We start from the raw sequence: 26655 nt of genomic DNA, 5'->3' as shown, positions 1-26655 counted from the left end.
TAATCTCCAGAATTTGGAGAAAATAAATTTCTCTTGTTTAAACCACTGAGTTTTGGTATTTGTTTTAGCAGCTCTAGCAGATTAATATGATCTCTGAAAAAGACCATGAAAGAAACACATCTAAAAATCATTAAAAGACAGACCACAAAGCATAATGAAACTCGGAATTCTGTGGAAAAAAAAAATACATGGATTTGGAATAAAACAAATAAAACTTCTAGAAATGGAAAGCACAGTCATTGAAGATAAAAACTCAAAGCACTGATGGAACGAACAGGGTAGACACAGCCAGAAAGAGAATTAGTAAGCAGTAAGGTCTTCAATCAATGATCCATCTGGTAGGACCCAGATTGTGGTTTCCAAATGCCCTGGCCTCTGCCGAAAGAACTGGAGTTCCTTCAAGAAACGTCTGTACAAGCTGAGCCCAGAATACATGGTAATTCTATACAGCAAGGAAGCTATAAAAAACTACTGGGGTTATGTGAGAACTTTAGGCGTGAAGGAGCCCCCACAGGCCGGGGACTGAATGACGTGAGAATCAAAAAGAATGATAAATAATAAGACACCGCCATGTTTGAAACACCCACTATGTTAAAATCTATGCACTCATGGGGTGCCTGGATGGCTCAGTCAGTCATTTGAGTGTCCAACTCTTGATTTCTGCTTGGATCATGATCTCAGGGTTGTGGGATCGAGCCCCACGTCAGGCTCTGCCCTTAGCAGCATCTGCTTCTCTCCCTCTGTTCCTTCCCACGCTCTCTCTCTCTCTCTCAAATAAATAAATAAATCTTAAAAAAAAAGAAAAGAAAAATCTATGGGCTCACAATGGCTCAAAGAAAATCTTAACAGCTTAAGTAACTTTGCAGGTTACCAATTCATTAATCCAAAAGCTGAGAAATCAAGGAATGAACCAAACGTCTGCTGGTCCTTTTTGAACTACACACAGAGTAAACCAAAGAGATGACAAAGGAAAATTCGTCTTTATAGAAGAGTTCCAGCTAATAAATGTGGAAGGAGTGATAGAATTAAAATATCGCTTTGCAACCCCTAATGAAATAAGGGATTTGGGGAATAATTTTGTTAAGGCTGCTAAAAATCATCAGGTCGGTTGTTTCCAAAACATACTGGAATTACCCGAAAAGCTTATAAAACATAATGCCTGGGCCTCATTCCACAAAGATTTTAATTTAATTGGTGGAGGTAATGGCCTGCACTTGGAGATTTTTCTTAAAGCCCTCCCAGGTGATTCCCATGGGCAGCCAAGATTAAGAACCATCATCACATTAAGTGTGAGGCCAATGGGGAGCTTTACAAGGGAGTGGAATGGGGAGGTAGATCACACTGACAATGCCTGAGTCCCCTGATCAATCTTAATCAGGAAAGACAACCAGATAGAATGTGCTTCCTAGTGTGAGGTACTACGAGGGACACAGTAGCCATGAGGTCTCCTGAGAAGTTCTCCAAGCTGAATCTGATCAGGCCTCTAGCACAGACAGATAGGAATATGCAACATAAGGCTTTGGATGTAACCGGCCTGTCATCATTTTACAGAACATACTCTGACCTTTCCTCCATTTTTCTTCTTTACCTTTCCTGGTTTCCCCTCATTTCTCTTGTTTAAATCTGTCACGTAAAGGACATAGGGGAAAAGAACAAAGCTACTAGAAAGGGGCCATGAATTGATTTTTGACAATAACACTGTGGTATGGGAAAGGGGAAGGGTACCAGTTCATTTCAGCTGGCTCCTCTGACTTTCTCTGCGGGGCAGGGGTGCTGGCTTTGTATCTGGGTCAGGATAGATGTCAAACTCCCCAGCTTTCACAGGAGGATGGCAACCTTTGTCATTTGCATTTCTGGTACTCTTTCTTCATTCAGTAACAGAGAAAACTAAAGCTTTGAGATCCAACAGAACAGAAAACTAATCTATTCCTGTGAACAACTCATACCTTTTAATATGTAATAATCGGTTTCTGGAAAGATACACAAACTGGTAATGATGGTTACTTCTGGAAGGGTTAGGAGGAAGATGCACCTTTCACCCTGCATGATGGTTTCTCAACCTCAGCACTACTGACATTTGGGGCCATTTTGGGATAATCCTTTGTTGTGGGGGACTGTCCTGTGCAGGGTAGACGGTTAGCAACAACCTCAGCTTCAATCTACCATATTCTAGTAGCACCCCCTAGTTGTGACCAAAAAAAAAAATGTTACCCCACTTTGCCAAATGTCCCTTGAGGGGACAAAATGGCACTGGTTGAGCCACAGTTCTGTACTTTTCTGCATTGCTTTTTTTTTTTAACTATACACAGTTATACACAGTATTAATTATTTAAAAAAATTTAATTTAAAAATCAAAAGAAAAGCCTAACTGGGAGAAGCAATAGAGAAAATGATTTAAGACAAAGATGATAAACTAGGGTGCCTGGGTGGCTCAGTTGGTTAAGCGACTGCCTTCGGCTCAGGTCATGATCCTGGAGTCCCGGGATCGAGTCCCACATTGGGCTCCCTGCTTAGCAGGGAGTCTGCTTCTCCCTCTGACCCTCCTTTCTCTCATGCTCTCTGTCTCTCATTCTCTCTTTTTCAAATAAATAAAATCTTAAAAAAAAAAAAAAAGATGATAAACTAACAGCCAGCAGCAGGCTTAAAACTAGCCCCGATCTGGTCCTCACAATTTTTAGGAAAAAATGTGAATGAGTTATCAAAATGTAAAAATGGGTGATTTCCACATTTCTCATTTCTCTTGAAAAATCAGGCGATCTGGCCATCCTGAGCTCACATTATCAGACTGCACAATGTTTGGGAGCTGAGTAGCAGCTGCTTCCTTTAGGTGGGAAAAGAAATCTTCAGTAGTCCCTTCTAGCCCCACCTGAGCCTGTTAATGGTCTGGCTTTCAAAGCATCTGAGTTTGAGATTCCTGCTATAAGGGACATGCTGTTGTTACCTGACTGTGCATTCTGGACCATTTATGTTCTTTATACAACATTCTGCCCTTACCTGCCATTGGGTCTGCACCTGGAGACAACACGAAAATCAATGGTACACAACAACTGGAATCATTGTAGGACCCTTGGAGATCAAATGTAGGGGCTTCGATGTACACATCGCCCATGTGTTCAGCAATGAACTCCCGAATAGCTGGAATGATTTTGTCAGGCCGCAAACATCGTAGGACCACCATCCTCTCCAATCCCTTAAGGAAGTTCCAAGATCCAGGGAAATTCTCCTCATGGGGCCAAGTGGAGTCATAGATGAGCTTCCACTCCTCGGCATTTTGTTCTAAATGTTCCTTGAGGCCCTTCATTTTCGGCAATGCCGAGGCACGGACCACTTCTGCCCATGCCTTCTCAGACAGCCATTCAGGAGCTGGGTTGGGGAAGGGGTTGTCCAGGGCGACACCTCCAGTTAGAAGGAAATACCAAACCTCCTCATTAATTTGCTTTTTCTCTTTCATGATGCCGATGGTCAGGAGGAGTGAGAAAAGTAGCTTGTCCTTCTCAAACAGAGAGCGGCAGACATTGTTGTAGATGCTGAGGGTAAAATGTTCAATGATGTACTCAATGCGAAGGTCCAGTTCTTCGCTTTTACTGCTGTGGGCTAGGGAATGCACATAGAGGTTTATGAACCATGTCAGGGAGTACTGGTACATGGGCTCGATGTTGGCCAGGTCGGAGATACAGAAGAAGATGGTGGCAGAGTGGACAGCCACTGGCTTGTAGCCCATCCGAGTCTCATCGATCTGTGTTTCTGTTACTGAAGCAATTTCCTGTTTCTCAGAGATCTCTTCGGACAGCATTTTGGAGGAGGACAAAACTTTGATGGCAGTCTCGTCCTCGAGGATGTTGCCCTCAGACAGGGAGAGGACCTCCAAGATCTTATCTTCAATTTCTTTTAGCTGCTTCTTGTTCTTGGCACTTTCCACAATCAACTCATTCTTCTTCTCTTCCAGTTCTGGCTTCTCCTTGGCAGCCACGATGCCAAGGAGTTGATCTTGGAGACCTAAGGGTGTGATCATGAAGTTGAGGAGGCAGACTTTCACGGCAACTTCAGGGAGGTAATGTGGGTTCCTCAAACGGGTTGTGATATATAACTTAAAATCCCTGGAGTATTCAATGATGTTTTCACCCAGCCTCATGTACTCAACCCCTTGCTGCCTGAATGTGGACTTGAGCAAGATGGGCTCAATAAAGGCATCCAGCTCTTCTCCAACATTTTCTAGTAGGACAGGAGTGCCAAGCTGCAGAGCATTTTCCAGTGTCCTCACATAGGTGGCATCTGAGAATTTGATGATGGACAGCTTATTTGCTTTCTCCATGTTTTTGACCCACTTATTGGCCTGCCCCTGAGGGTCAATCATTAAGGCCCAGCGTCTGGAATTGGACACAATGATGCCATTGTCAATGGAGAAAGAGTCAATGGGCAGCCCAGCGATCTGCCAGGCACGGATTTTTACAGGATCTCCTAACGTGTTGCTGAGACTGAAGTCACTGGAGCCGGGGATGACCTTGTCTTTACACTGGGCCAACCACTGCTTCTGGCACCTTGCCCGATAATCCACAGTAAAGGCCCCCAGGTAAGCCACAGTCCCTGAGGACAACAGCACATCCCCCGTCAGATCAATATACCGGATCTCCAGCTGCCGGGCGGCTTCTGTCCATCTGTCCTTCTCTCCGCCAAGGCCACTGATCAGCTTTTCTGCCCTGACCAGCTTTTGGGAGCAGATTTCAATGTTTTCCTCCAAGGTCTTTTTCTTGGTATTCATCTCTTCAAAGTCATCGTTCAGGGCCTGGAGGCGGTCTTCTACCAGCTTCAGTTCTGCTCGCTTCTGGTTCAGTTTCTGCATCTGTGTATCTAGCTTCGCCTCGGCCTCCCTCAGCCGCTCCCGTTTGGGAGCCACAACTTTGGCCACACGATCGTACACCTCCATGGCCCTCACCCATTTGCACAAACCTTCACAGGCAGATGACACATTTTTAATGACAGCTGGCTGGAAATCTGGGTGATCAATGAATCTTTCCCGGATCCGCTTCATGATCACTGGGGGGATGTTGTCTTTGTCATATGTCTTAAGACTCTCCAAGAATTTCAGATCTCCAAGAATCTTCCTTGAAACTCCCCAGTAATCTTCTATCATTTTACCTGTTTAGAACAAGAAATGGAGATTGGACTACTATTAAGACATTCTGGCTGAGACTTAAAGGCTTGCAATGGTTACTCCTATTTGGGGAAAAATCCAAGGTCCTGCCAAAGATGTTTTGGGCAAGAAAATACTCTGTCTGATATCATAATGATGGATACATGTCATTATATATTTGTCCAGACCCATAGAATGTGCAATACCAAGGGTGAGCTCTAATATACACTATGGACTCAGGGTGATAATGATGTGTCAATGTAGGTTCATCAATTTTAAAAAATGTTCCACTCTGGTACAATAATGGGAGATGATATGCATGTGTGTGGGTTAGGAATATATGAGAAATCTCTGTACCCTTCTCTCAATTTTGCTGTGACCTTAAAATTGCTCTAGAAATAAAAAATCTAAATAAAATAAAGAAAAATCTAAGCTTCTCACAGTGGTCCAGGAGGCCCACGGAACTCATCCACCTCATCTCTGCCTTGTTCCTTAGGCTTCAGTCAGAAAGAACCTTCCTTCAACTCCTCAATGATCTTAAGTGCTTCCCTACTGTGAGCCCTTCACCTAGCCTGTAAATGGCATCTAGCTGGCTCCTAACCAGACTTCAGCTCTTTTAAAAGTCACTTCCCGGGTGCCTGGGTGGCTCAGTTGGTTGAGCCTCTGACTCTTGGTTTCGGCTCAGGGCATGATCTCATGGGTCATGATCTCATGGGCTGTGAGATGGAGCCCTGTGTTGGGCTCCACACTCAGCAGGGAGTCGGCTTGAGATTTTCTCTCTCCCTCTCCCTCTGCACCTCCCACTCTCTCTCTAATAAATAAAATAAATAAATCTTTAAAAAAATAAATAAAAGTCACTTCCACTGAGAGGTCTCCCTAGATTTCCATTACTAAGCTGGGCCACTCTATCCCTCCCACAGCATTTTCTTGCATCTCAGCTGCTAGAATGTCCATTCCCTTTACAGTGTTTATGCAACCTGTTTATGCAACCTTTTTTTTTGGCTTCTGCTGTGTTTACTACAATCTGGCATAGTGCCTGATACTCAATTATCAATAAATATGTATCGAATGAATGTTGCCCCTTGTCCCAGTCATAGAGAAGGCAAAGGAGCCACGGGTATGTGTTTTGAATATTCCTTTTCAAGTCTGAGAGGTGGGTTGGATGGTACTCAATCAGTCCTTGTGAGTGAGGCAGTCTCAAGAGAAAGAGCAAGGGTGGGGAAGCAGCATATAGGCTTGTAACTATACAAAAGGCCATCCTTGGCCTACCCAGTAACAAAGCAGGGCCCTCATTCTCCCCAGCACCCATCCTGCTGACTAATGATTGAATGAGCCTCGATCCCATCCCGGGGCTACACCCCTTTTGTTCACACGCTGGAAATGAGTTGGAAGCCCTTTTGGCTCACAGCACGTAAACACTTGCCAACCTCACAGGCTTTTAAAAAAAAGTTATACTTGAGAAATCATATTAAGTACAATAGGTCAGATGTGTCCTGTTTCTAACGCAAGCACAGTAACCAAACAAATATTTCCCATGAAGGTTTTTGTCTGCATTTAGGAAAATTATCTGCTTCATTTACATTCGAAGGTAATGAATTCAATTGCTCTTTTGTTCCATCTTCATGTTCTGGCTAAAATTCTGCAGGATCAATGAATAACATACACCATTTGCTTCAATTTTAAAATAAAAAAGGTGAATGGTGGCCCATTTGCAGATCATCAATGATCCAAGAAGAGGATGAACTTTTGTGACCTTGGCCATGTTTTGCGTATCTTAGCCCTTCTCCAGCCCGGCTGCACCTTAGATCATTTGGGAGCTTAAAAAAAAATACAGCTCAGGCTGTGCCCAAGACCAATGGATTAAGAGTGTCTGGAAGTGAAGGCATGGGCTTCAGCATTCTTTACACTCTGTGGGTGATTCTAGGGTGCAGTCAGGGTGGAGAAGTGCTGGGCTGGCTCATCCTTACTCAGCTGCTTCCCTAAGGGATTCTCCTGTGAAGTCCACTTCCTGCTTGTCCATTCCTGGTCACCTCTGCATCTTCTTCATGTGGTTTTTGGCCTGACAACCATCCGGAAGAGGTGCTAGCCAATGGGAAGCAGAAGCCAGAGGTTTCTGAATGAGGGATCAGGGTTTCTGAGCATTTCAGAGGAATAGCAGGACTGTTCCCAGGACAGGAGCATTCAAAAGGCAGGGAATATTAGTGAGGCTGGTTTTTAAAGTCCTTGTTCAGTTCTAAGACACTGCTATTAATAATACAAAGTCCTACATCTCATTCAGATTTTAAGGAGAACAAATACTCTACCTATTAATGCTTCTAGGTTCAATTATAGGAGTGTTCCTCCCTGTCCTAATCCTTTCTCCCTGTTTCTAAATCTGATTCCTTGTCTTCCTCCCCTCAGTCTCTGCCTCCCTGTGCCCCATCTCTTTGCCCCTAAGTCTCCATTTCCAGCTCTTCTGTTCCCTCTGTCTGCCTCCCTCCCTCCTGACTACTTGTTCAGTTCATTATATCTTTGTGTGCCCCTCCAGCTGTCTGATCTTTCCATCTCTCTGCAGTTCTGTCTCATTCTCTGTCTTTCCTTCTCTGGCTATCCGTCAGTTTCTCTCTCTGTTTATCTTTCTCTAGCTCTTTCTGTTTCTTTTGCCCGCAACCACTCACTACTCTGTCAGTCCTTTCGTACCTATGACCTTCATTTTTTTAAAAGACTTTATTTATTTGAGAGAGAGTGTGGCAGAGGGAGAGGAAGAAGCAGACTCTCCCGCTGAGCAGGGAGCCTGATGCGGGACAATGAGATCATGACCTGAGCTGAAGGAAGGCAGACGTTTAACCAGCTGAGCCACCCAGGTGCCCCCCATGACCTTCATTTTTGTAATGATCTGCAGAGGCAGGGGCCTTGACTAAGCTCAGCCTCACCTAAAGATGCCTGTCTTTTCTCTGACTGATTGAGTGAGGAAGGTGAAGGCACAGGAGAGAGCTGTGCGGATAAGCATGCACGAGCTTGGGGCACGTGGGTGAGGGGCGCGGTACCCCTCCTGCCAGGGAAGAGCAGCCTGTGAAGGCCACTGAGGGGGAGTGAGGGGGGGCGACGGGGGTTACCACTGCCGCTGGAGTCCGGCTTCCTCTCTGGTTTCAGCCCTTTCATGACGCAGATGCTCTCCATGACCAGCTTGACAGGGCCGGGTGGGTTCTGCATGGACTTCACCAGCGAGATGTCTGCTGGGTTCAGGGTGTCCAGTGCAGACAGCGCGGCCTCCAGCGCTGGCATGGCCTCTGCCAGGTCCCCCTCACATTCATCCTGCGGGCAGCACGGGGAGGGGGTAGAGGGATGAGTGCCTGGTGCCCCACGCACCCGGCACTCACTTCATAGAGGAAGCTGGGAGAGGCTCTTCCTACCCCTCCACGTCCTCCCAGGATGGTGCCCCCTCCTGGAGTTCAGCACGGGAGGGTGGCTCTAAACACTGAGTGGCAGCAGGGAGGTGTGCACGGACTTTCAGGGCTATGGTTTTGATGTGATTTGTGATCTTAAAAAAAAAAAAAAATCAAGCTTTGTTTGGGTTTTAAACAAATTCCCAAGAGATAATATGCAGTGGGTAACTTCACACCCACAGATCAAGGATGGATGAAGAAATGGAGGAAAGGATGAAGCCCAGGGGTTGAGTGACAGCTGGGAAGGGGGTTAGGGCAAGTTTGGGGAAGAAATAAGGCATGAGGGGTGGGAGAAGGTCAGGGATGGGGTGAGGTTTGGGATGTACTGTAGCTCAGAGATGAGGCAGGGGTAGTCAGGGATAAAGTGAAGCTTGGAGATGGGGTGGAGTTTAAGGCAAGAGTTTAAGGATGAGGAATGGCAACAGAGATTACAGCTGGGTAGTGAGCTCTGGGAAAAGGAGATGGTGCATGGTTTGTCCCTTATTTTTCATTCAAAGACAAAATTAATACAATGGAATATTATTCAGCCATAAAGACAAAGAAAGCCAGACATAAAATGCCACCTGCTCTATGATTCCATTTACATGAAATGTGCAGAAAAGGAAAATCCATAGAAGCAGAAAGTGAGTTAGTGGTTGCCAAGGGCTGGGGAGGCTGAAATGCAACTTAAAAAGGTGAGTATTAATGGTATATGAATTATATCTCAATGTTTATTTATTTATTTACTTAAGATTTATTTATTTATTTTGGAGAGAGAGGGAGAAATGGAGGGGGAGAGAGAGAGAGCGAGAGTGGTAGGGAGGGGCAGAGGGAGAGGGCAAGAAAATCTCCAGCAGACTTCCCACTGAGTGGGGAGCCCGAAGCAGGGCTCGATCCCACAACACTGAGATCATGACCAGAGCCGAAAGCAAGAATCGGATGCTTAACCAACTGAGCCACCCAGGCACCCCTCAATGTTTTTTTTTTAAAAGAAAGGTTAACATTATAAGATTTTAGAACTGGGAGGGACCTTAAGGATTATTTAGTAGCCAAATTACCAAATAAAAAACCAAAATAAAACAAAGAAAAAACCCCCAAGTTCTCAGGAGGCAAAATGAGTTAGCTCAGGTCACAAAGCTCCAACTGTGGGCCCCTGGTTCCCACTCCATGAATTCTCTGTCAGTCACTCAGCCAAACGAGTCATCACACCACCACGACTGAAGTGCAGCATCACAAGAGAACAAGGATTCTTAGACAAAGCATCATGTATGGAAGTCCACATCCCGCAGGTTTACGATAGGCAAACAAAATAAAGGTGGGTTTCCCCTTACATCTGTGTGTACATGCATGTACATGTGTATATCATGGATTCTTTATTTCAGGTTTTCTGTTTGTTTTTTTTTTTAAAGGTTTTATTTATTTGACAGAGAGAAAGACAGCCAGAGAGGGAACACAAGCAGGGGGCGGTGGGAGAGGGAGAAGCAGGCTTCCCGCAGAGCAGGGAGCCCGATGGGGGGCTCGATCCCAGGACCCTGGGATCATGACCTGAGCTGAAGGCAGATGCTTAACGACTGAGCCACCCAGGCGCCCCAGGTTTTCTGTTTTTTAAATACACTTGCATCAAAGTTTTGTTTGGCTTTATTACTTTTTTTAAGATTTTTATTTATTGATTGATTAGAGAGAGAGAGCACAAGCAGGGGAGCGGCAGGCAGAGATTGAGGGAGAAGCAGGCTCCCCGCTAAGCAGGGAACCCTGGGATCATGACCTGAGCTAAAGGCAGACGCTTAACCGACTGAGCCACCCAGGCGCCCCTTGGCTTTATTATATTACAGCAACAACCCTGCCCCCATGAACCCTGTCAGATGTTCCCAATATCAAAAAGGAATATTCTGCTTCAGATGGCAAAAATGGCTCATCCCAGGGGCAACTTGGTTTGCTCCCTCTTCAGTCCTAGGATAGGTCCCAGAGGGCAAGGCAAGAGGAAAAGAATTGAAACCAAAGCCTGCTGTTTCTTTCTTTCTTTCTTTTTTTTAAGATTTTATTTATTTATTTGACAGAGAGCGACAGTGAGAGAGGGAACACCAGCAGGGGGAGTGGGAGAGGGAGAAGCAGGCTTCCTGCCGAGCAGGGAGCCCGATGTGGGGCTCAATCCCAGGACCCTAGGATCATGACCTGAGCCAAAGGCAGACACTTAATGACTGAGCCACCCAGGCACTTCGAGCCTGCTGTTTCTCACGGTCAGCTTCAGATAGAGTTTGGTGGCAGAGGAGACCGAAGGTATTGACTTAGCCACAGCTGTGGATTCTTGGTGGATTTCAATGATCCCAGGTGCCCACAGGTGTCATCAACAGTTCCATGTTCCTTTCCTATAATGTGCCAGACAACTAATGGCCCACACATGCTTCTTGTCCTCCAGTGGCCCAGTAGCTCTGCTCCCTTTCCTAAGAAGCACGGCCTGGGTCCCAGCAAGCTTGTTTGTCAAGTGCCTCGAAAAGGCTCTAATTATAATATTATGGGAACAGTGATTCTCAACCCTGGCTCTGCCTCAGAGTCACTGAAGAACATTTAGGGCATCCTCATGGTCAGGCCCCACACCCAGAGATTCTGATTCATGCAGTCTGGGTGAGGTCTGGGCACCTGCACTTTTCAAACTCCAAAGGTGGTTCTGACACACGGTGCTGTTGAGAAACTCCAGCTTATACTTTCGAAACACTGAGAACAGGGCAGGAAGGAATAGACTTCTGTGCCCAGTAGGGGAATGGCTACTTGATGAGAGAAGCACTTACTTAAAATGGTCATTAAAATGATTATATGACATTTTGGAAAAACATTTGTGATACGATGTTAAGGAAGTAAAAAAGCATGATGCAAACTGCAATGATACTATGACTGCAGTAACATGAAATTATCCATGTGTGTAGACAGGGGCCAGAAAGAAACTTGGAAAATTGAGAAGGTGTTAAAGCTGAGTTCTTAAATATTCTTTCATATGTGTTATTACTGTCATCATTTGTTTCTATGATAAAAAACATTATGGTTAAAAATGACCCCCGTGGCGCCTGGGTGGCTCAGTCGGTTAAGCATTTGACTCTTGGTTTCAACTCAGGTCATGATCTCAGGGTTGTGGGATTGAGTCCCTCATCAGGCTTCATGCTCAGTGAGGAGTCTGCTTAAGACTCTCTCTCTCCCTCTGCCCCTCCCACCCTCTCTCTCACTCCCCTCTCTCTACCTCTCTAAAAAAAACAAAAAAAACAAAAAAAAACCCTGTTGCTTAGCGATGCAAGGAGCACGAGGGCTCTTTGAAAGGTATAAAGCACAGTGCCCTCTGACAAAACACAAAAAGTCAACTCTGCAGCCATTGTGGGCATCACTTAATATCCTCATTAGGGGGAAAAGAAATGATTCATTAGCTTAAAAAGAAATGACTGCTCTAAGCAAACTGCTATACTTGGGAAGCAAGGGTCTGGGGCCTCGTTTCTGCCAGTCTCCTCCCCATCCCTCGATGGATTCCACAAGCCTGGCTGAGCCTCTCTGCTGCAGGAGTCACCACAGCGGGGGCTCTCCCAGGATGTCTCATCTCTAGGGGTGGGAGGAGATTGGAGAAAATTACAGTCCTTGTGTGGAGCACTGTAACTCTGAGAGGTTCAGGGAGGGGTCTGGTCCTCGGGGAAACTCAGAGCAAGCACAGCTTCTTTTTCCTCCCTGGACGCACCTCGTGACTCACCTCCAGGATGTCACTCCTGACACTCAGGGATGAGAGGGCAAAATGTCAGACCTCACCCTTGACACCGAAACCCAAGGCGGCAGTTTACTGCCCAGGAATGGGTGTGGTGGGTTGTCTCCATGTCACCTCCAGCATCCCTCCTGTTCCAGCGAGTCCCTGTTTGCCCCTGACATTATGGAGCAGAATCCTGGGTGTGATGGTACCTACACGTGGCAAGAGGCTGCCCGTTATCAAAGGGGCAAGTCCACTTGGTTCAAGGTAAAGAACAACAGTTTGAGAGAATGAATGTTTGCCACTAAACTCTGTGTGTCGGACACATACTACAAAATTTACATGTTTTTCTCTTACTATCCCCATTTTATAGATGAGAAAACTGAGTTTCAGAAGGGGCAGAGCAAATACTGAGTCCCAACATGCCCAATTCTAGTAAAAAAACCATGGAAGAATTGCAAATTCATGCGCCTGTTGGGGCCAGGCCTGTGATCTGAGTGTGGGAAGTGGGTTGGGTGGGGCTTTGTTGAGCTGGAAGCCACATGGGGCAGCATCTAGTCAACACTGCTGATGGGGACAACCCAGGAATGCAGGTCCAGTGCTACCAGGATGCTTGATTTTTCTTCCGAAGAAAAACTGAACATTCAGAATTTCTACTTCAAATCTCTTGATTTCTTACAAGTGGAGGATTATCTCAGATTAAAAAAAAATACTGTGTGTGTCACAGTGTAAGTATGCACCCCCTAGCTACCAGTTTGCCACTTCTGGAATAGTAGCCAAATGCAAGGGCTTCAGAATCTGAGAACTCTAGGTTTGAACCCAGATTCGGTCACTTGGTAGCTGCGTGACCTTGGACAAGTCATTAAAGTTCTTGTACCGTGATTTCCTTATCTGTAACCTGGGAATGATACCATGTGCTTCGCAGGGCTGTTGGAGTGATAAAAGGCAACATAAATCAAGGACAAGAGAATACAGTCTCCATGAAGGAAGAAATTTTGTCTGTCTTATTCCACTGCCTAGGAAGCACACAGCAAGTGTTCAATAAACATTTGTTAAATGAAGGATTACAAGAAACCAGCATGGTGCTGATAAGTAGTAGCTATTACTATCATCTTGGCATGGCAAAACACCCACTGCCCACTGGATTCTGGTCCCTGGTGGTCACCATCTTTTATGGTTCCATGGGGCTCCTGGCTGTGCCCCTGGGACTATGGGTGAGCACAGGGCATTCACTGTGTGACTCTGAAGCCATGGTTCAGACCCAAGGGAATCTATGAAAGGTCAGGTCTCCGGACTCACTGGAGAAAAACCAGTCTGGAAGGCCTGTCCTTTTCAAGAAAGTGCCCCATGACTTATTTATCCTAGAAGCCAGACACAAGCTACTCCTCACTCAAGCTCTTTTTTGAAGAATGATCAAAAAGATTTTCTAACTGCTGAGCAGGGACAAGTATCTGGAGCTAAGTGCCAATAGCCCTGGATTCTAAACCCATTAAGCAGCTGTGCAACTCTGTTTGCCACGAAACTTCAGTGTCATTGATACCTGTCATTCCTAAGTCCAAGGCAGTCGTGACAGTCAAATGGAATTATGCAATTGAAAGTGCTGAGAAATATATAACATCACAGGAATGTTAATCAGATTCTCTTCTAATATCAGAATGTAGGTAAAGCCCTTCCCAGGGCTATTCTTTGATATAAGAATCACCTTCAAGTGGGGTCTTCTAGGTTCAACATTCTGTCATTTGACAATGATTTATTCCACACCCATAACATGCCAGGCACATCTGAGCAAATACATGATGGAGGTGAAGGAGACAGGCAGAGGAACAGCCAGTGCAAGGGCCCTGGGGTGGGAGAGTGCCTTTGTACTTCTCTGAGGAATAGTTAGGAGGCCAGTGTGGCCAGAGCAGAGTGAATGAGGGAAAAGTAATGAAATGAGGTTAGATTATGTTTGGTCTTGTGGGCCTTGACTCTGAGTGAGATGGAGAATATGTGGAAAACAATAATTCTTCCTGGAGAGAGCCAGGTGTCACAGAGACCTGCTTCATCATTTACTAGCTACGTGATGCTTGGAAAGTCATCTGTCTTTTTCAAGCCTCACTCTTCTCTTCTGCAGGATGAGCCTGACCACACATACCCTGAGGGCTAGTGAGAGACTGGATAAGCCCAGAAAAATGCTGCTTCCCTCCCTTTTCCTCTTGGCTCTTTATACCTTGATTCCTTGAGCAATGGCAGCGGCAGCATTGGATTCTTTTTCATCCGCCTTCACCAGAAGTTTCTTGGCATCAGCTTCTCTCGTCTCCTCTTCAATTTTCACCATCATCCTGGCAGTCTCCTCAGACGTCTGGATGAGTTGAGGCTGGAGAGCAGTCAGTTGTACTTGCATTACTGCCACCTACCAAGGGAGGGGGGTGGGGGGGGTCAGCTATGTCAATGCCGAAAATGGCCCGGTTGGCAGGAGTTGAAACAATTCTCTAAACTATCATAAACGCAGAAAATACTAATGATTTTACCATGGTACTGGGTATGCATTTGTTGGCTGGAGTTTCTCCCTTTGATCTTTCAGTCCTTAGTTACTGAGTTCATACTATGTGTTGTAAATTATCAAGCACGGTGCTAGACACTAGACATAGAATGGTAAACTTATACATTTTTTAAAAGGTACAGTTTCCTTCATGCTCTTGAGCCTAAATTTTAGTATTGGGAGTAGCAAGAGATAGAATAAAAGTAAGTTAGGGAAAAAAATTTACTTTTTTTTTCATAGTCAATGAAAAAAAACACATATGCCTGAGATACCTGGGATAAGAGGAACTTTCAAGGCCACTTTTCCCAAGAGTCTGATGCTCTCTAAAGCATTCCTGTCAAGTGGTTTTCCAACCTCTGTTTGAACACCTCTAAGGGTGGAGAGCTCACTTCCTCTTAGGAGAGTTGTGCCATTTTTTAAATCCACTGGCCCTGATTCTACCTTCTAAGGCAGCTCAGATGCATATTTGAGGAGGGTTTCACAATCGTGCAACCACTGTTCTCAGCAAGCGTGTGGGAGAAACACAGCATGCTGGCCTGGTGAGGAGCACAGGTTCTGGAATTGTGCAGAGCTGAGTTTCAGTTTTGGCCCGATCACTTGCACTGGCTACTCACGAGGCTGCAGGTATGATCTTGGCAAATCTCCTGGCCTCTCTGCATCATGGTTTCTTTGTGTGGAACACAGCCCGTTTATACAGAAGACGAAACTGAGGCCCAAGAGGTGAGATAACACATTCGGGATTCATCCATGATGAACAAAATACCAAAATCTTAAAGAAAGACAGAATCTCATAGGGCTGGGTTGAGGCTGAGGCAAGCAAGGTGAGCTCTGCAAGTATAGGAGTAGATGCTGTCTTTATACAGTGACCTCTTAAATTCTGCACCTGAACAAGAGCCTCACTGCATCCGCCTAATCCTGGACCTCTTTGTCCCTGTTCTCCTGTGGCAGTGCTCACCTGTGAAGATGCAAAGTCCAGTTTCTGCAGACCTGTCAGGTAACGGTTCCTCATCATATCAACCTCATGCCTCTTGGTATTCAGGAGTGTCTTGAAGGTTAGGATCAATTCAAGGTAGGAGGTGGGGGTGACGTAGTTGTGTCTGCGAAGTGTGTTGTAATAATCAAGCGACAGGTTCTTCACACTCTCCTGGAAATATTTGCACATGGAGATGACCCTACCGAGGACAAGAGGATGGTTAGGCAGGCCCAATGTCCTCCAGAGAGACCTAGAGTCCCAAATTCTCAAAGACAGGTCAACAGAGCTGCGAGAAGTTTTGGAGAGGTGTATATTCTTTTTTTTTAAGATTTTATTTATTTGCAAGAGAGACAATGAGAGAGAGACAGAGAGCATGAGAGGGAGGAGGGTCAGAGGGAGAAGCAGACTCCCTGCTGAGCAGGGAGCCCGATGTGGGACTTGATCCCAGGACTCCAGGATCGTGACCTGAGCCGAAGGCAGTCGCTTAACTAACTGAGCCACCCAGGCGCCCGAGAGGTGTATATTCTTACTAGAACGATTTTCAAGCAAGTAATTTCCATTTCTGATCATTTTGGGGAATCACCAGAGCTTAAGCAGGAGCTCTTAATCTTTGGCAGTCTGGTGAAGTCTCTGAATTTTGCAGAATAATGTTTTAAAATGCATAAAACAAAAATATATTGGATTACAAAAGGAACCAATTATGTTGAAATCATTTTCAAAATATTTTAAAAAACCAAATTTGTGATATGTCAGGGGTCAGCAAACTTTTTCTGGAAAGTAAAACTGTTTTACTATCTGCAAATAGTAAAAATCAATGGTCCACATGGTTGAATAGTAGTAACTACTCAAGTCTGCTGTGTGGGAAAAAAATGGCATGGCTGTGTTCCAAAAAAACTTTATTTATAAAAACAGGCTATGAATTGGACTTGGCCAGTAGATCATGCTGTGCTGACCTCTACATTAAATAATAAGATTGGGCAGCAGGTCTAAAACCTACCACAACTTTGAAGGAAATGATATACTGACGTAACTATAATGACTGAGTGAGTTATTAAAAAAAACACAACTGTGATTCCTGTTGTTAACAAGTCCTGCTAATCCTACTGGGATTTACTGCCTACATTCATTATTGAAATAAATTCAAAATACCAGTTGGATGTCAGTGAAAATGAACATATAATTTTTCTCCATTCACATTAACTGATCCTCTGAATTCTGTTCATGAGCCTATGGACCCAAGTTAAGGGTCTTCTGGCCGAAAGCATAAAGTTCAAAGTTCTCAAAATGGAATTTATAGCCATCAATGTTCTGACCCCTATCTACTTCTTCATTTTCCATTCATTTAATAAACAGTAACTGAATTACTGTACCAGGCACCTGCTAGACACTAAGGATACAGAGTTCGACAAAGCAGATGACATGACCACTCCTTCATGGGGCACCCAGGAAGTCAACATTCTCATCTCTTCCCTTACTCTAGCTAAAATTAAGTGCACTTTTTGGGTTGTTTTTATCTGTGCTTTATACATAAAAGACTAAGCTTTTTTTCACCCTCATAATAACCAATTTTCATCCCCTTGGTAGCACTGTCACCCCTACTGAGAATGTATGCTCTAAAACTTTGGAAATAGCTATATTATTAGAGCTAGGTTCTCATAGCTATGACAATAGTGCATCTCCAGGACAATTCTGAACAATGAAATTTCATTCTTTTTCAGGAAAGGTGTTTTATTAAATATCTAACTAAATGTGGTTTTCTATACAGAAATTGAGAAATCTTAAAACAATAATAACAATACAGTCAATATCTGGATTTTCAATTTGGAATATTTGGTTAGGGTACTAAAATGCAGCTAATGCTTACTCTATCCGAATATTGTCATCAAGTTCCACATCTTCCAGAAATTTGTTGGCTACCAACTCCAGGGCATCCGTGGGCCAGGACTGGAACCAATCAATTGTACAGCAATTGATCAGTGAAGGGAACATCCGCAGGCGGTTCCGGAAGGCGTCCCCAATTGGGCTCATGGCTAAGGAAAAGCAGACTTGGTTAGTTTCCTTCCTCCAAGGCAAGGAGCCAGGCAGTTCTTTCCAAGGATTCTGGTGGGTAAGGGGTTGGTTTCCTGTTGGTACTCCAGGGGTGCAACAGGAATAGTTATGATGAATGCCTGGGAAGCACAGGGGAATCATAGGATATTTTCATTCAACTTTGTGATGGGGATTCAGTATATTATAATAGCCTTCTGACTGGTCTCCCATGCCTACTGTTCTCCTTTCCAGATCTTTTGCATCACTTAGACAGCATGGTTTGTGCCCTTTGATCTTCTTGCTCTATTTGTGCTGACTCAGACTTAAGGGAGCCATGGATGCCCCATACATAGTTACTAATGGAAGCTGAGTGGGGTCCATCGGCTTGTTTCTGACCCCATCTCCATCCAAGCACAAATTCTGGCTAAATTCCATACATTTTTTAATTTAGGCTCAATGTGGTAGGAGGAAGCATAATGCACAGGTGGAAATATGAGCAAGTCATTGTGGCTGAAGAACAGAGAGAGAATGGTAAGCTTGGTTTGAGAGGAGAGTGGAGAGAATAAAGGGGACAGTATGGCAGGTGGCCTTATAAAACCATAGATTAGGAATTTTGGCATTTATCCTGATAGAAAGCATATTAAGTGTTTGTGTGTGTGTGTACACACACAATGATCATATTTGTAATACACATAAAAAAAAAAAACCATCCTGAGTCAGTGGAACAGAAAGGTCTGGTCTGGAATGGACAAGAGTGGACATAGAATAGTTAGAAGGTTGCAGAGGTGAGTCTGGGCAAGATGATGGCAATTTAGCTAATGAAAAGGTGGTGGGGATGGAGATAAATGGGTGGTTTTAAGGGAAAGCAAGGAAATAAAAACTGACAGGACATGGTACATGAGAGAAAAGTATTAAATATAACCCCTAGGTTTCTGGATAGATTGGAGATGTCATTCACAGAGAGAACTCCAGATATGAGGCCACCAGGGTAATGCACTAAAAGGAAGGAGAAGGTTCAGAGGAGAATTTAGAGAACTGAGAAGAGTATGGGGGGATGGGCTAGATGGGTGATAGGTATTAAAGAGGGCACTTGTGATGAGCACTGGGTGTTGTTCTACTCCAGAAACCAATATCGCACTGTATTGGTCTTAACTAAGTAAAATTTAAATAAAAAAAAAGAGGGGTGCCTGGGTGGCTCAGTCAGTTAGTCGTCCGACTCTTGATATTAGCTCAGGTCATGATCTCAGGGTCATGAGATGGAGCCCTGCATTAGGCGCAGTGCTCAGTGCAGAGTCTGCTTGAGATTCTCTCTCTCCTTCTCTCTCTGCCCCTCCTCCTGCTCTCTCTCTCTCCCTGGAATAGATAAATAAATCTTAAAAAAAAAAAAGAATTGAAAAGAGTGGAACAATTTTAAAATAGTCGTTTAGGGGAGGGTCATTTTCCACGGGAATTCAGGCACAAAGCCCTGGGTGAGTGCCATGGCTAGATCAATCCTTGGACCACTGTAGGAGGACTGAGTTTAGGGCACTCCAGAGGAAAGGGGAAAATTGAGTTTGCTTCTTCTTACCAAGGACAATGTGAAGGTTCTTCTTCACCCTGTCAATAAAGAAGTTATACATAGAAAGAGGAGTGACCTCGATCTTCTCGCCTTCTGTCCTGGCTGCCATTTGCATTTTCTCTACAAGGTCAGCCTTCTCGTCAGCTGGGAAGATGTTGGGCACGTCCCCTGTGTTCAGAAGCATGTTGATGTCCTCGATGAATGATTCATCCTTGATCTGGTTATCAGCAAAGAGGAACACAGTACTCTTGGTGGCCACTCCAACCTGCAGCATGATCTTCTTCAGGTCCTCCCGCCAGTCATGGCTTGAGTAGTTCTTGGTGATCTCAATCTGGTACAGCTCATATGAGTTCATGAATGTGGACAGTTTGCTGGCACTCTGCCGCCCGCTGCCCCCAATGCCCACCAGGAGCAAGTGGCCTTTGTCCTGCTTCAGGACCCTGCAGATCCTGGAAATGTGCTCAATGGCAAACCTGAACATGACCAAAGACATGGGGGCCTTGCTGATGTTGTTGAACTCTTCCAGGTAGTACTCCATGACCACTGTAAGCTGTTTCAGGTCAGTGATCTCATCATAGATTTTTGGGTCACTTTCTGGCTTGAAGAAATCTCCAAAGAAGAGGCTACGGATATTATCGTCGACAATCTTTCCAGTGGGTGACAGGTGAATGAGGACCTATGGGAAAGATAAATCTCAGCCAGGCATTCCACCAGTGGCCCAACCAAGTTGGCAGTGGGAGATTATAGAGGGAGGGAACAAGAGATATGCTTGTTTCCTCTGAGCATATTCTCCAAAGTGATGGTCCATCAATAATTTTTTTTATAACACAATATTTGGATCTGATGGGTGTAAAGACTATGACGAAAGGGCATTAGAGAAAAAAGCATGAAAGTGAGAGTTGATCTGTTTGCCAAATGGTTAAAATGTTGGTGGTCAGGCTGTGAGATCCCAGTGGCGGTTGAAGGATGGCACCAATTTTTTCATGTGCTTGCTCCTTCACCAAACAAAGGTACAGGTACTACCCCTGGCCCCCACTCTGTGGCTAGAGTAGGAATGTTCTAGATGCTTTCTCTTCCTGATATTAGAACCTGGCAGTACTTCTGCACTTGGCCTCTGGATGCAACATGAAACACCTGCAATTTTTCTGTGGAGAAATCACAGCTTCTTAAAAATAGAGGTACAACTAGATGATGTAAACACATAGGCTTAAAACAACTTTCCTTACATCAAAATGGGAAGAGAAAATATTTACAAATGGGAAACATGGCACTCTTCTACTTAGGCTTTACCAGGGCCTCAATCAAACCATAAAAATTTCACAGTTCATTTCTCATCTCACAAATTAATTAACCTTAAAAATGTATTTTAAGTTAATTATAAACAATTACATCAGATCATAAACCACTTTGAATAGATACAAATGTATATGTTATCAGGGAAGTGAAACAAAATTGGGCCAAGTATAATATCATCAAATCAAATGACTAGATGACTTAATCCCATTTCCTGAGATTCAGAAAGCAGAGCTGTGAGTCTCCACTAGGAAGGAAACTTGAAATCTGAGACTAACATAGTCAAATATTTGGGACCATTTCTGAGGCCAAATGCTCATAGGATCTGGCTTACCTTCTCTATAGTCTGCTTGAAGCAACTGGATGTGGTTTCCTTCACCATGTTGAAGAAGACCTGTCTGTCCTCATGGTCAATCAGACGGTCATAGAAGACCCGATAAACCTCATGGATCCAAAGTCGGATAAATTTTTCCACATCCTAAAAATCCAGAGTTAATTATTTGTATGAATGGAAGGTGGTACCTGAGCTGGTAGTTTTCTTTCTAAATCCTGGGGTGGACTGTGTTACATTAAACAAGATAATGTTTATAAAATACTTAGCGCAATGCCTAGCAGAGATAAATGCTTAATAAAAGTTAGCTATTACTATTATCACTGTTTATTCATGTAGCTAAGGCTATTGCTGAATGAACTTGATAACAGAAATAGTGTCTGACCTGCAGGTGGGTGTGAGGGCAGAGCAGTACCCCTTGGATAACCCGTGAAAAGTCCCGTAAGTTAAAGACGTAATGAGACTTGGAGGGAGTTGGCAAGAAATTCTCAACTGCAGCTTTATAAATTGTCATAGTAGCTTGTACCAGCATCTTTCCATACCTTGGGAGGAAGAGAAAGGGAGATTCATCAAGGAGGGGCCAGAACTGAGGATCTGGGCCAATATTGTGGAAGACACAGGAACCTCTTACCTTAAGAACATCACGTCAAATCCTTTCCCAAAGTGCCAGTCAGCAATTGAACTGAAAATCTTGGTTAAAATGTCATCCTCAAAGGCGTTGATGGAAAGAATATTTAGATGGCGAGTGAATCGTCCTGGAAAACACACACACTCACACCTACCTCCTGGGCTTGTGATCCTGGGATATGAAAGAGTATGTTTTCCTCTGTCTTATTGTTCTAGAGCTGTGCTATCCAACATGGCAGCCTCTAACCACATATGGCTATTTAAACCTAATTAATATTAAGTCACATTAAAAAATAATTTCCTCAGTCTCACTAGCCACAGTTCAAGTGCACAAGGGTAGCAAGTGGCTAGTGGCTGGCTATTGTATCGCATAATGCAAATGTAGAACATCTCCATGATTGCAGAAATCCTATTAACAGCACTAAGCTAGTGTTCAAGATTATTTTTTAAAAGTGAAGGCAATATGTGATCATTGTAAAATAGTCAATTCAGAAATACTTTTATAGAAAGTGAGCATCATCTTTGACTTACTTCCCACATACCAAATCCATTCTTCCCCCAATTAACCACTATTAATTTGGTATCCTTACATATCTACCTATATCTATATTTACCTGTCTAATGTTAGATATCTATATATTTATATATCTATATATCAGCTTTATTGAGATATAATTCACATACTATACAATTCACCCATTTAAAGTACACAATTCAATCGCTTTTTAATAGTTGTGAAACCAACACCATAATCAATTTTAGAACATTTTAATCACCTCAGAAAGAAATCTTGTACCCACTAGCAGTCACTCTCCATTTCCTTGGAGCCCTTGGCAACGAATAACCTATTTTCTATTTCTATAAATTTGTCTGCGTATCTGTTTTTAAAAAGCATTTTATTATATAAAATATAATGCAGATACTGAAAACCAGAGAAAAACAAATATAAAGTTTAGTGAATCATAAGGTCAACACCCTTACGTTTACCAACCAAGTAAAAAAATAAAGCTTTGCCAACCCTCCATAGATGCCCCTCCATATATCCCATACCAATCTTAGCCTTCTCTCTCTCTCTCTCCAAAGGTTACTATTATCCTGACTTTAAGAGTGATTTGCTGTCTTGCATTTCTTTATGTTTTTATCACCCAAGTGTTCATTCCTACACACCAGAGTTTAATCCTCCCAATTAAAAAAAAAAAACTTGATATGTCTTCAAGTCTCTTTTAATCTATAGGTTCCCCTTCCATCCCTTTCTTTCATCTTTTGTCTGTTAAGAGTATCTGGGCTGTTTGATCTGTAGAGTTTCCACAGTTAGGATTTTGCTCATTGCATACCCAGGGTGCAGTTAATTCTATTCCTCTGTCCTCATATGTATTTCATAGTAATTTGCAGCTGGATCTAGAGATTTGATCAGATTCAGATTCCAGATGGTATGTGGTGGTATATTCTTTCATTAGAGACATAATGATCTCTCTCCCTTTGTGATGTTGGTAGCTACGGATGGATGCTCAGTGGCTAGATCCATTAAGTCACTCATTAGTGTAAAATGGTGATATTCTGATTCTATCATCTCTTTTTCATATATTGGTTGGAATATTTTTATAAAGAGACATTTCCCCTCATCTAGGATTTGCTTATACTGTGGTACATTTCATATAAGAAAGTCAGGATAAATGTTTGATTCTTTCCATTTATTTATCAGTTTTCAAGATAATAAATTGGTTCCTTACCATCCTCTGTAAAATGACCAACTATCATTGTTTTATAGAGTAATGGATTTAAATATATTTTGATAAATTTCAATCCATTAAAATTGCTCTCATTGTTGAAGCTCAAATTTTCCCATCTTTGGCCAGTGAGGGCCTCCTTATGTTGCCAACTGAGTCCTGTTGACATGACCATTTAATCTTTAAAAGTTTTCTCATTCTCTAGTATATCAAGAAGTTACAAGCTCAACTTGTATATTTTCTGCCCTAGATATGCAATCAGCCATTTCTCAAGAAACTGTGGTTCCTTTTACTAGGAAACTGGATTTCAAAATAATCTGGGTGGTAGGCATGCTCAGTGTTAATGAGTTGTTTATTATTTCCTAGAACTAGTACATCATGAGCTACTACTGATATTTCTAATTTAGGACTACAGGGCTTTCACTTAATTTCATCTATATTACATCTTGATCTCCTTTCTCCCATACTGAGACTCCTGATTTTCAAGGACACAAGGGTCAGTGGAAATAGAAAATTCCACAGTAACTTGTTTGTATAATCCTACTTTATAAAGAGCTCTTAGACTAAGAATATACTACCACTACCAATTATGATAACTGAAAACAGTTTAAAACTTTTTGTACTTGCTATCCTAATCTCCCCTCCATTTTCAGTTGTTCTGTATCACTGGGTCTTATAGCCTTTACATATTATAATCTCTCCCAGGTAGTCTTAGTTCAACAAATAACTGTATATTTAATGCTTACTACCAGTTGTTCTGTTTCTTTTTTTTTAAATTTTGAATATTGAAATACTTTATTTTTTTGTTGTAGTGTTCAACGATTCATTAGTTGCATATAACACCTATTTCTTTACAGTCATTTCGATCATGTGAAACCCATTTTCTAGTAGATTCCCAAGAAAGGACTTGTGGAAATAAATCTGACTTATTGCATTCTGATAACAATTTTCCTTTTATAATAGAAAGTCAGCTTTTCTGGCTTTAAAATCCTTGACTCCCGGGGCACCTGGGTGGCTCAGTCATTAAGCGTCTGCCTTCGGCTCAGGTCATGATCCCAGAGTCCTGGGATCGAGCCCCGCATCGGGCTCCCTGCTCGGCAGGAAACCTGCTTCTCCCTCTCCCACTCCCCCTGCTTGTGTTCCCTCTCTCTCTGTGTCTCTCTCTATCAAATAAATAAAATCTTAAAAAAAAAAAATCCTTGACTCCCATTTTATTTCCTTGAGTAACTTAAATACATTATTTTATTTTCTTCTGGCATAAAGCATTGTGGTTGAATAATTTTAAGATGATCTAATTTTATTTCTCTTAAAAGTCATGTACTCTTTTGTGCCTAGATGCCCAAAAGAGTTTTTCCTTTTCTTTAAAGTCCAGCAATTTTACTAGTACATGTCTTGGTAGTGATGATTTTTGAGTCTGTATTAGATACACAATGTACCAATTAAGATTATCCTGTCCATTTTCCTTACGGAAAACTTTACAGGTAAGAAAGCTAAATGTCAGAGGGGGGAGTGAGGTCAAAGAATCTTAAGTCTAGAGATGGTATTAAGATTCTTAAGCAAGGATGTATCTCAGAATTAAAACACAGATCCTAGAAGAATCCAGTTGCACCTGAAGCAAATGTATTCCTGAATTGTTAGATGATGGGGGGAGCTCTTATTTTTTTATTATTATTATTTTGTTTAGGCCACTTTGGGTTAGTTGTTCTATCTCTGGCAATCTGAAGAACTGTAAAAAAAACACAACAGGTGAATCCATCACCACCCCTGCTTGAGAACCTCTGATCTAGCCTCCCTCCTGGTACACATGCTGGTCACACTGAACTCTCCTTTTCATATGGAGAGTTCCTCCAGGGAACTCTGTTCCTCCAGGGCCTAGCCAAAGACTCTCACATTCTCTTTTCATCTTCAAGTCCATTTCACACAATTTCCAATATGAAGTCTTCAAATTCCACTCCCTGGAGCTAGCCCAAACCCTTCCAGCTATAGCCTAAATATACTTTTCTCCACCTTTCATCAGGTCAGAGTGCCCTGTACCAACCCTCCATCCATGAAGGTGGTCTGGCTCTGCTGGACAATGAAGAGGAATGAACTTTCTCTTTCACGTACCAGTAATGTCATTCCTTCCTCCCCCGGGGGGCCCCATAGCTGTCACAAGCAGCACATCCACGATGTCCAGCCTGTTTGTGTCCTTCTTGTCAAACCAGTAACCATGGTCAATCCACTGCCTCAAGAGCTCAATGGGGGGCTGGGCCCCATACACCTCTTTGGCTGGCATGTTGAGGTCATCTGGGGAAAGAAGGCATAGCCACATATTGTAAGTCTCTGGGCTATTTAAACCTAATTAATATTCCTTTCATGGGACAGTCTGTGCCTACTTGTCCTATTCCCACTCTAGGCAGGGCTCAGCCAGTGGATATTCTGACCATATGGGAAGAGGATTTCCTGGGTTCTGGGTTCTCCTGCCTCACTGAGATCTCTGCCCATTGTGACTTTAAGGATGCATGGATTAGCATCAACAAACAGGCATTTAATTTTTTTCCCATTCTATCAACCACAATATATTGATTCTCTACTATGTGCTAGACATTTTATTAATTTCTGAGGATATGATGGTGAGGAAGACAGTCATACTCCCAGCCAACGGGGTATATAATTCGATCAATCACCAGGTAAACTGAAACCTCAATGGGAGAAAAGTTTTGTTAAACTGAACCTCAATGGGAGAAAAGTTTTGAGCTAGGGTTTTTGTGGAGCAAAATCAAAATGGCAAGGATAGTGACTTTCTCAAGGGCAAGGATTGATTTCCACCACTAGCATATTGTGATCCAGTCACTGCACATAGAAGACACTCAATAAAATGGAAGCTCTCTTAATTTTTCTCTAATGAATACTGATTGAATGCCCAGTTTGTGTCAGATAACATTTCAGGGGTTTTATACATATTATCTCATCTAATCCAAATAATGGCTTTATAAGGAAGGTAGTATTACCTTTATGTTAGAGGTGAGGAACTAAGGGTCATGCAAGTTAAATCACAATATGCCTATGGTTAGAAAGTTAGATTGAACCTAGATGTGTTTGGCTACAAAGCTTAAATTGTTTCTGAATATGCCATAAGAAATAGGAAGGGAGAATAGTTTGGAGGAAAGGGAAAAGGGAAGAAAAGAAAGGTAAAACAAAATAAAATTGGATCTCTGCCTTTAAGAAGCTAATGTTAGTGGGCAAGGATATAAATATAGATAATATTCACTATCAATACATGAATTTTAAAGACAGGACATGAGATAACCAAGAACAGTAGGGCATTACTTTTACTAAATGACAACCCCATGAGTTAGCAGTAAGAT

The 26655-nt window shown here is 43.0% G+C and overlaps 1 protein-coding gene across 1 annotated transcript in view; it reads right to left on the bottom strand.

Moving 5' to 3' along the window:
• Positions 1–26655, bottom strand: part of DNAH3 (dynein axonemal heavy chain 3) — a 167115-nt gene that overhangs the window by 19850 nt on the left and 120610 nt on the right. Inside the window, exons 43-52 of the mRNA XM_034988127.1 lie at positions 25415–25594; positions 21586–21709; positions 21340–21496; positions 20958–21101; positions 19340–20006; positions 17609–17774; positions 15727–15943; positions 14460–14642; positions 8227–8425; positions 2995–5136 (exon numbers count right to left, since the gene is read on the bottom strand). Coding sequence (XP_034844018.1) covers positions 2995–5136; positions 8227–8425; positions 14460–14642; positions 15727–15943; positions 17609–17774; positions 19340–20006; positions 20958–21101; positions 21340–21496; positions 21586–21709; positions 25415–25594 — 4179 coding nt within the window. The remainder of the gene's footprint in view (positions 1–2994; positions 5137–8226; positions 8426–14459; positions 14643–15726; positions 15944–17608; positions 17775–19339; positions 20007–20957; positions 21102–21339; positions 21497–21585; positions 21710–25414; positions 25595–26655) is intronic.

This window comes from Mirounga leonina, unplaced genomic scaffold, assembly GCF_011800145.1.
Source record: "Mirounga leonina isolate KUSES-001 unplaced genomic scaffold, KU_Mleo_1.0 Mir_448, whole genome shotgun sequence".
In the NCBI taxonomy this organism is placed as follows: Eukaryota; Metazoa; Chordata; class Mammalia; order Carnivora; family Phocidae; genus Mirounga; species Mirounga leonina.
The sequence above is the reverse complement of the archived record's forward strand: the minus strand, read 5'-3'. Positions and strand labels throughout refer to the sequence as shown.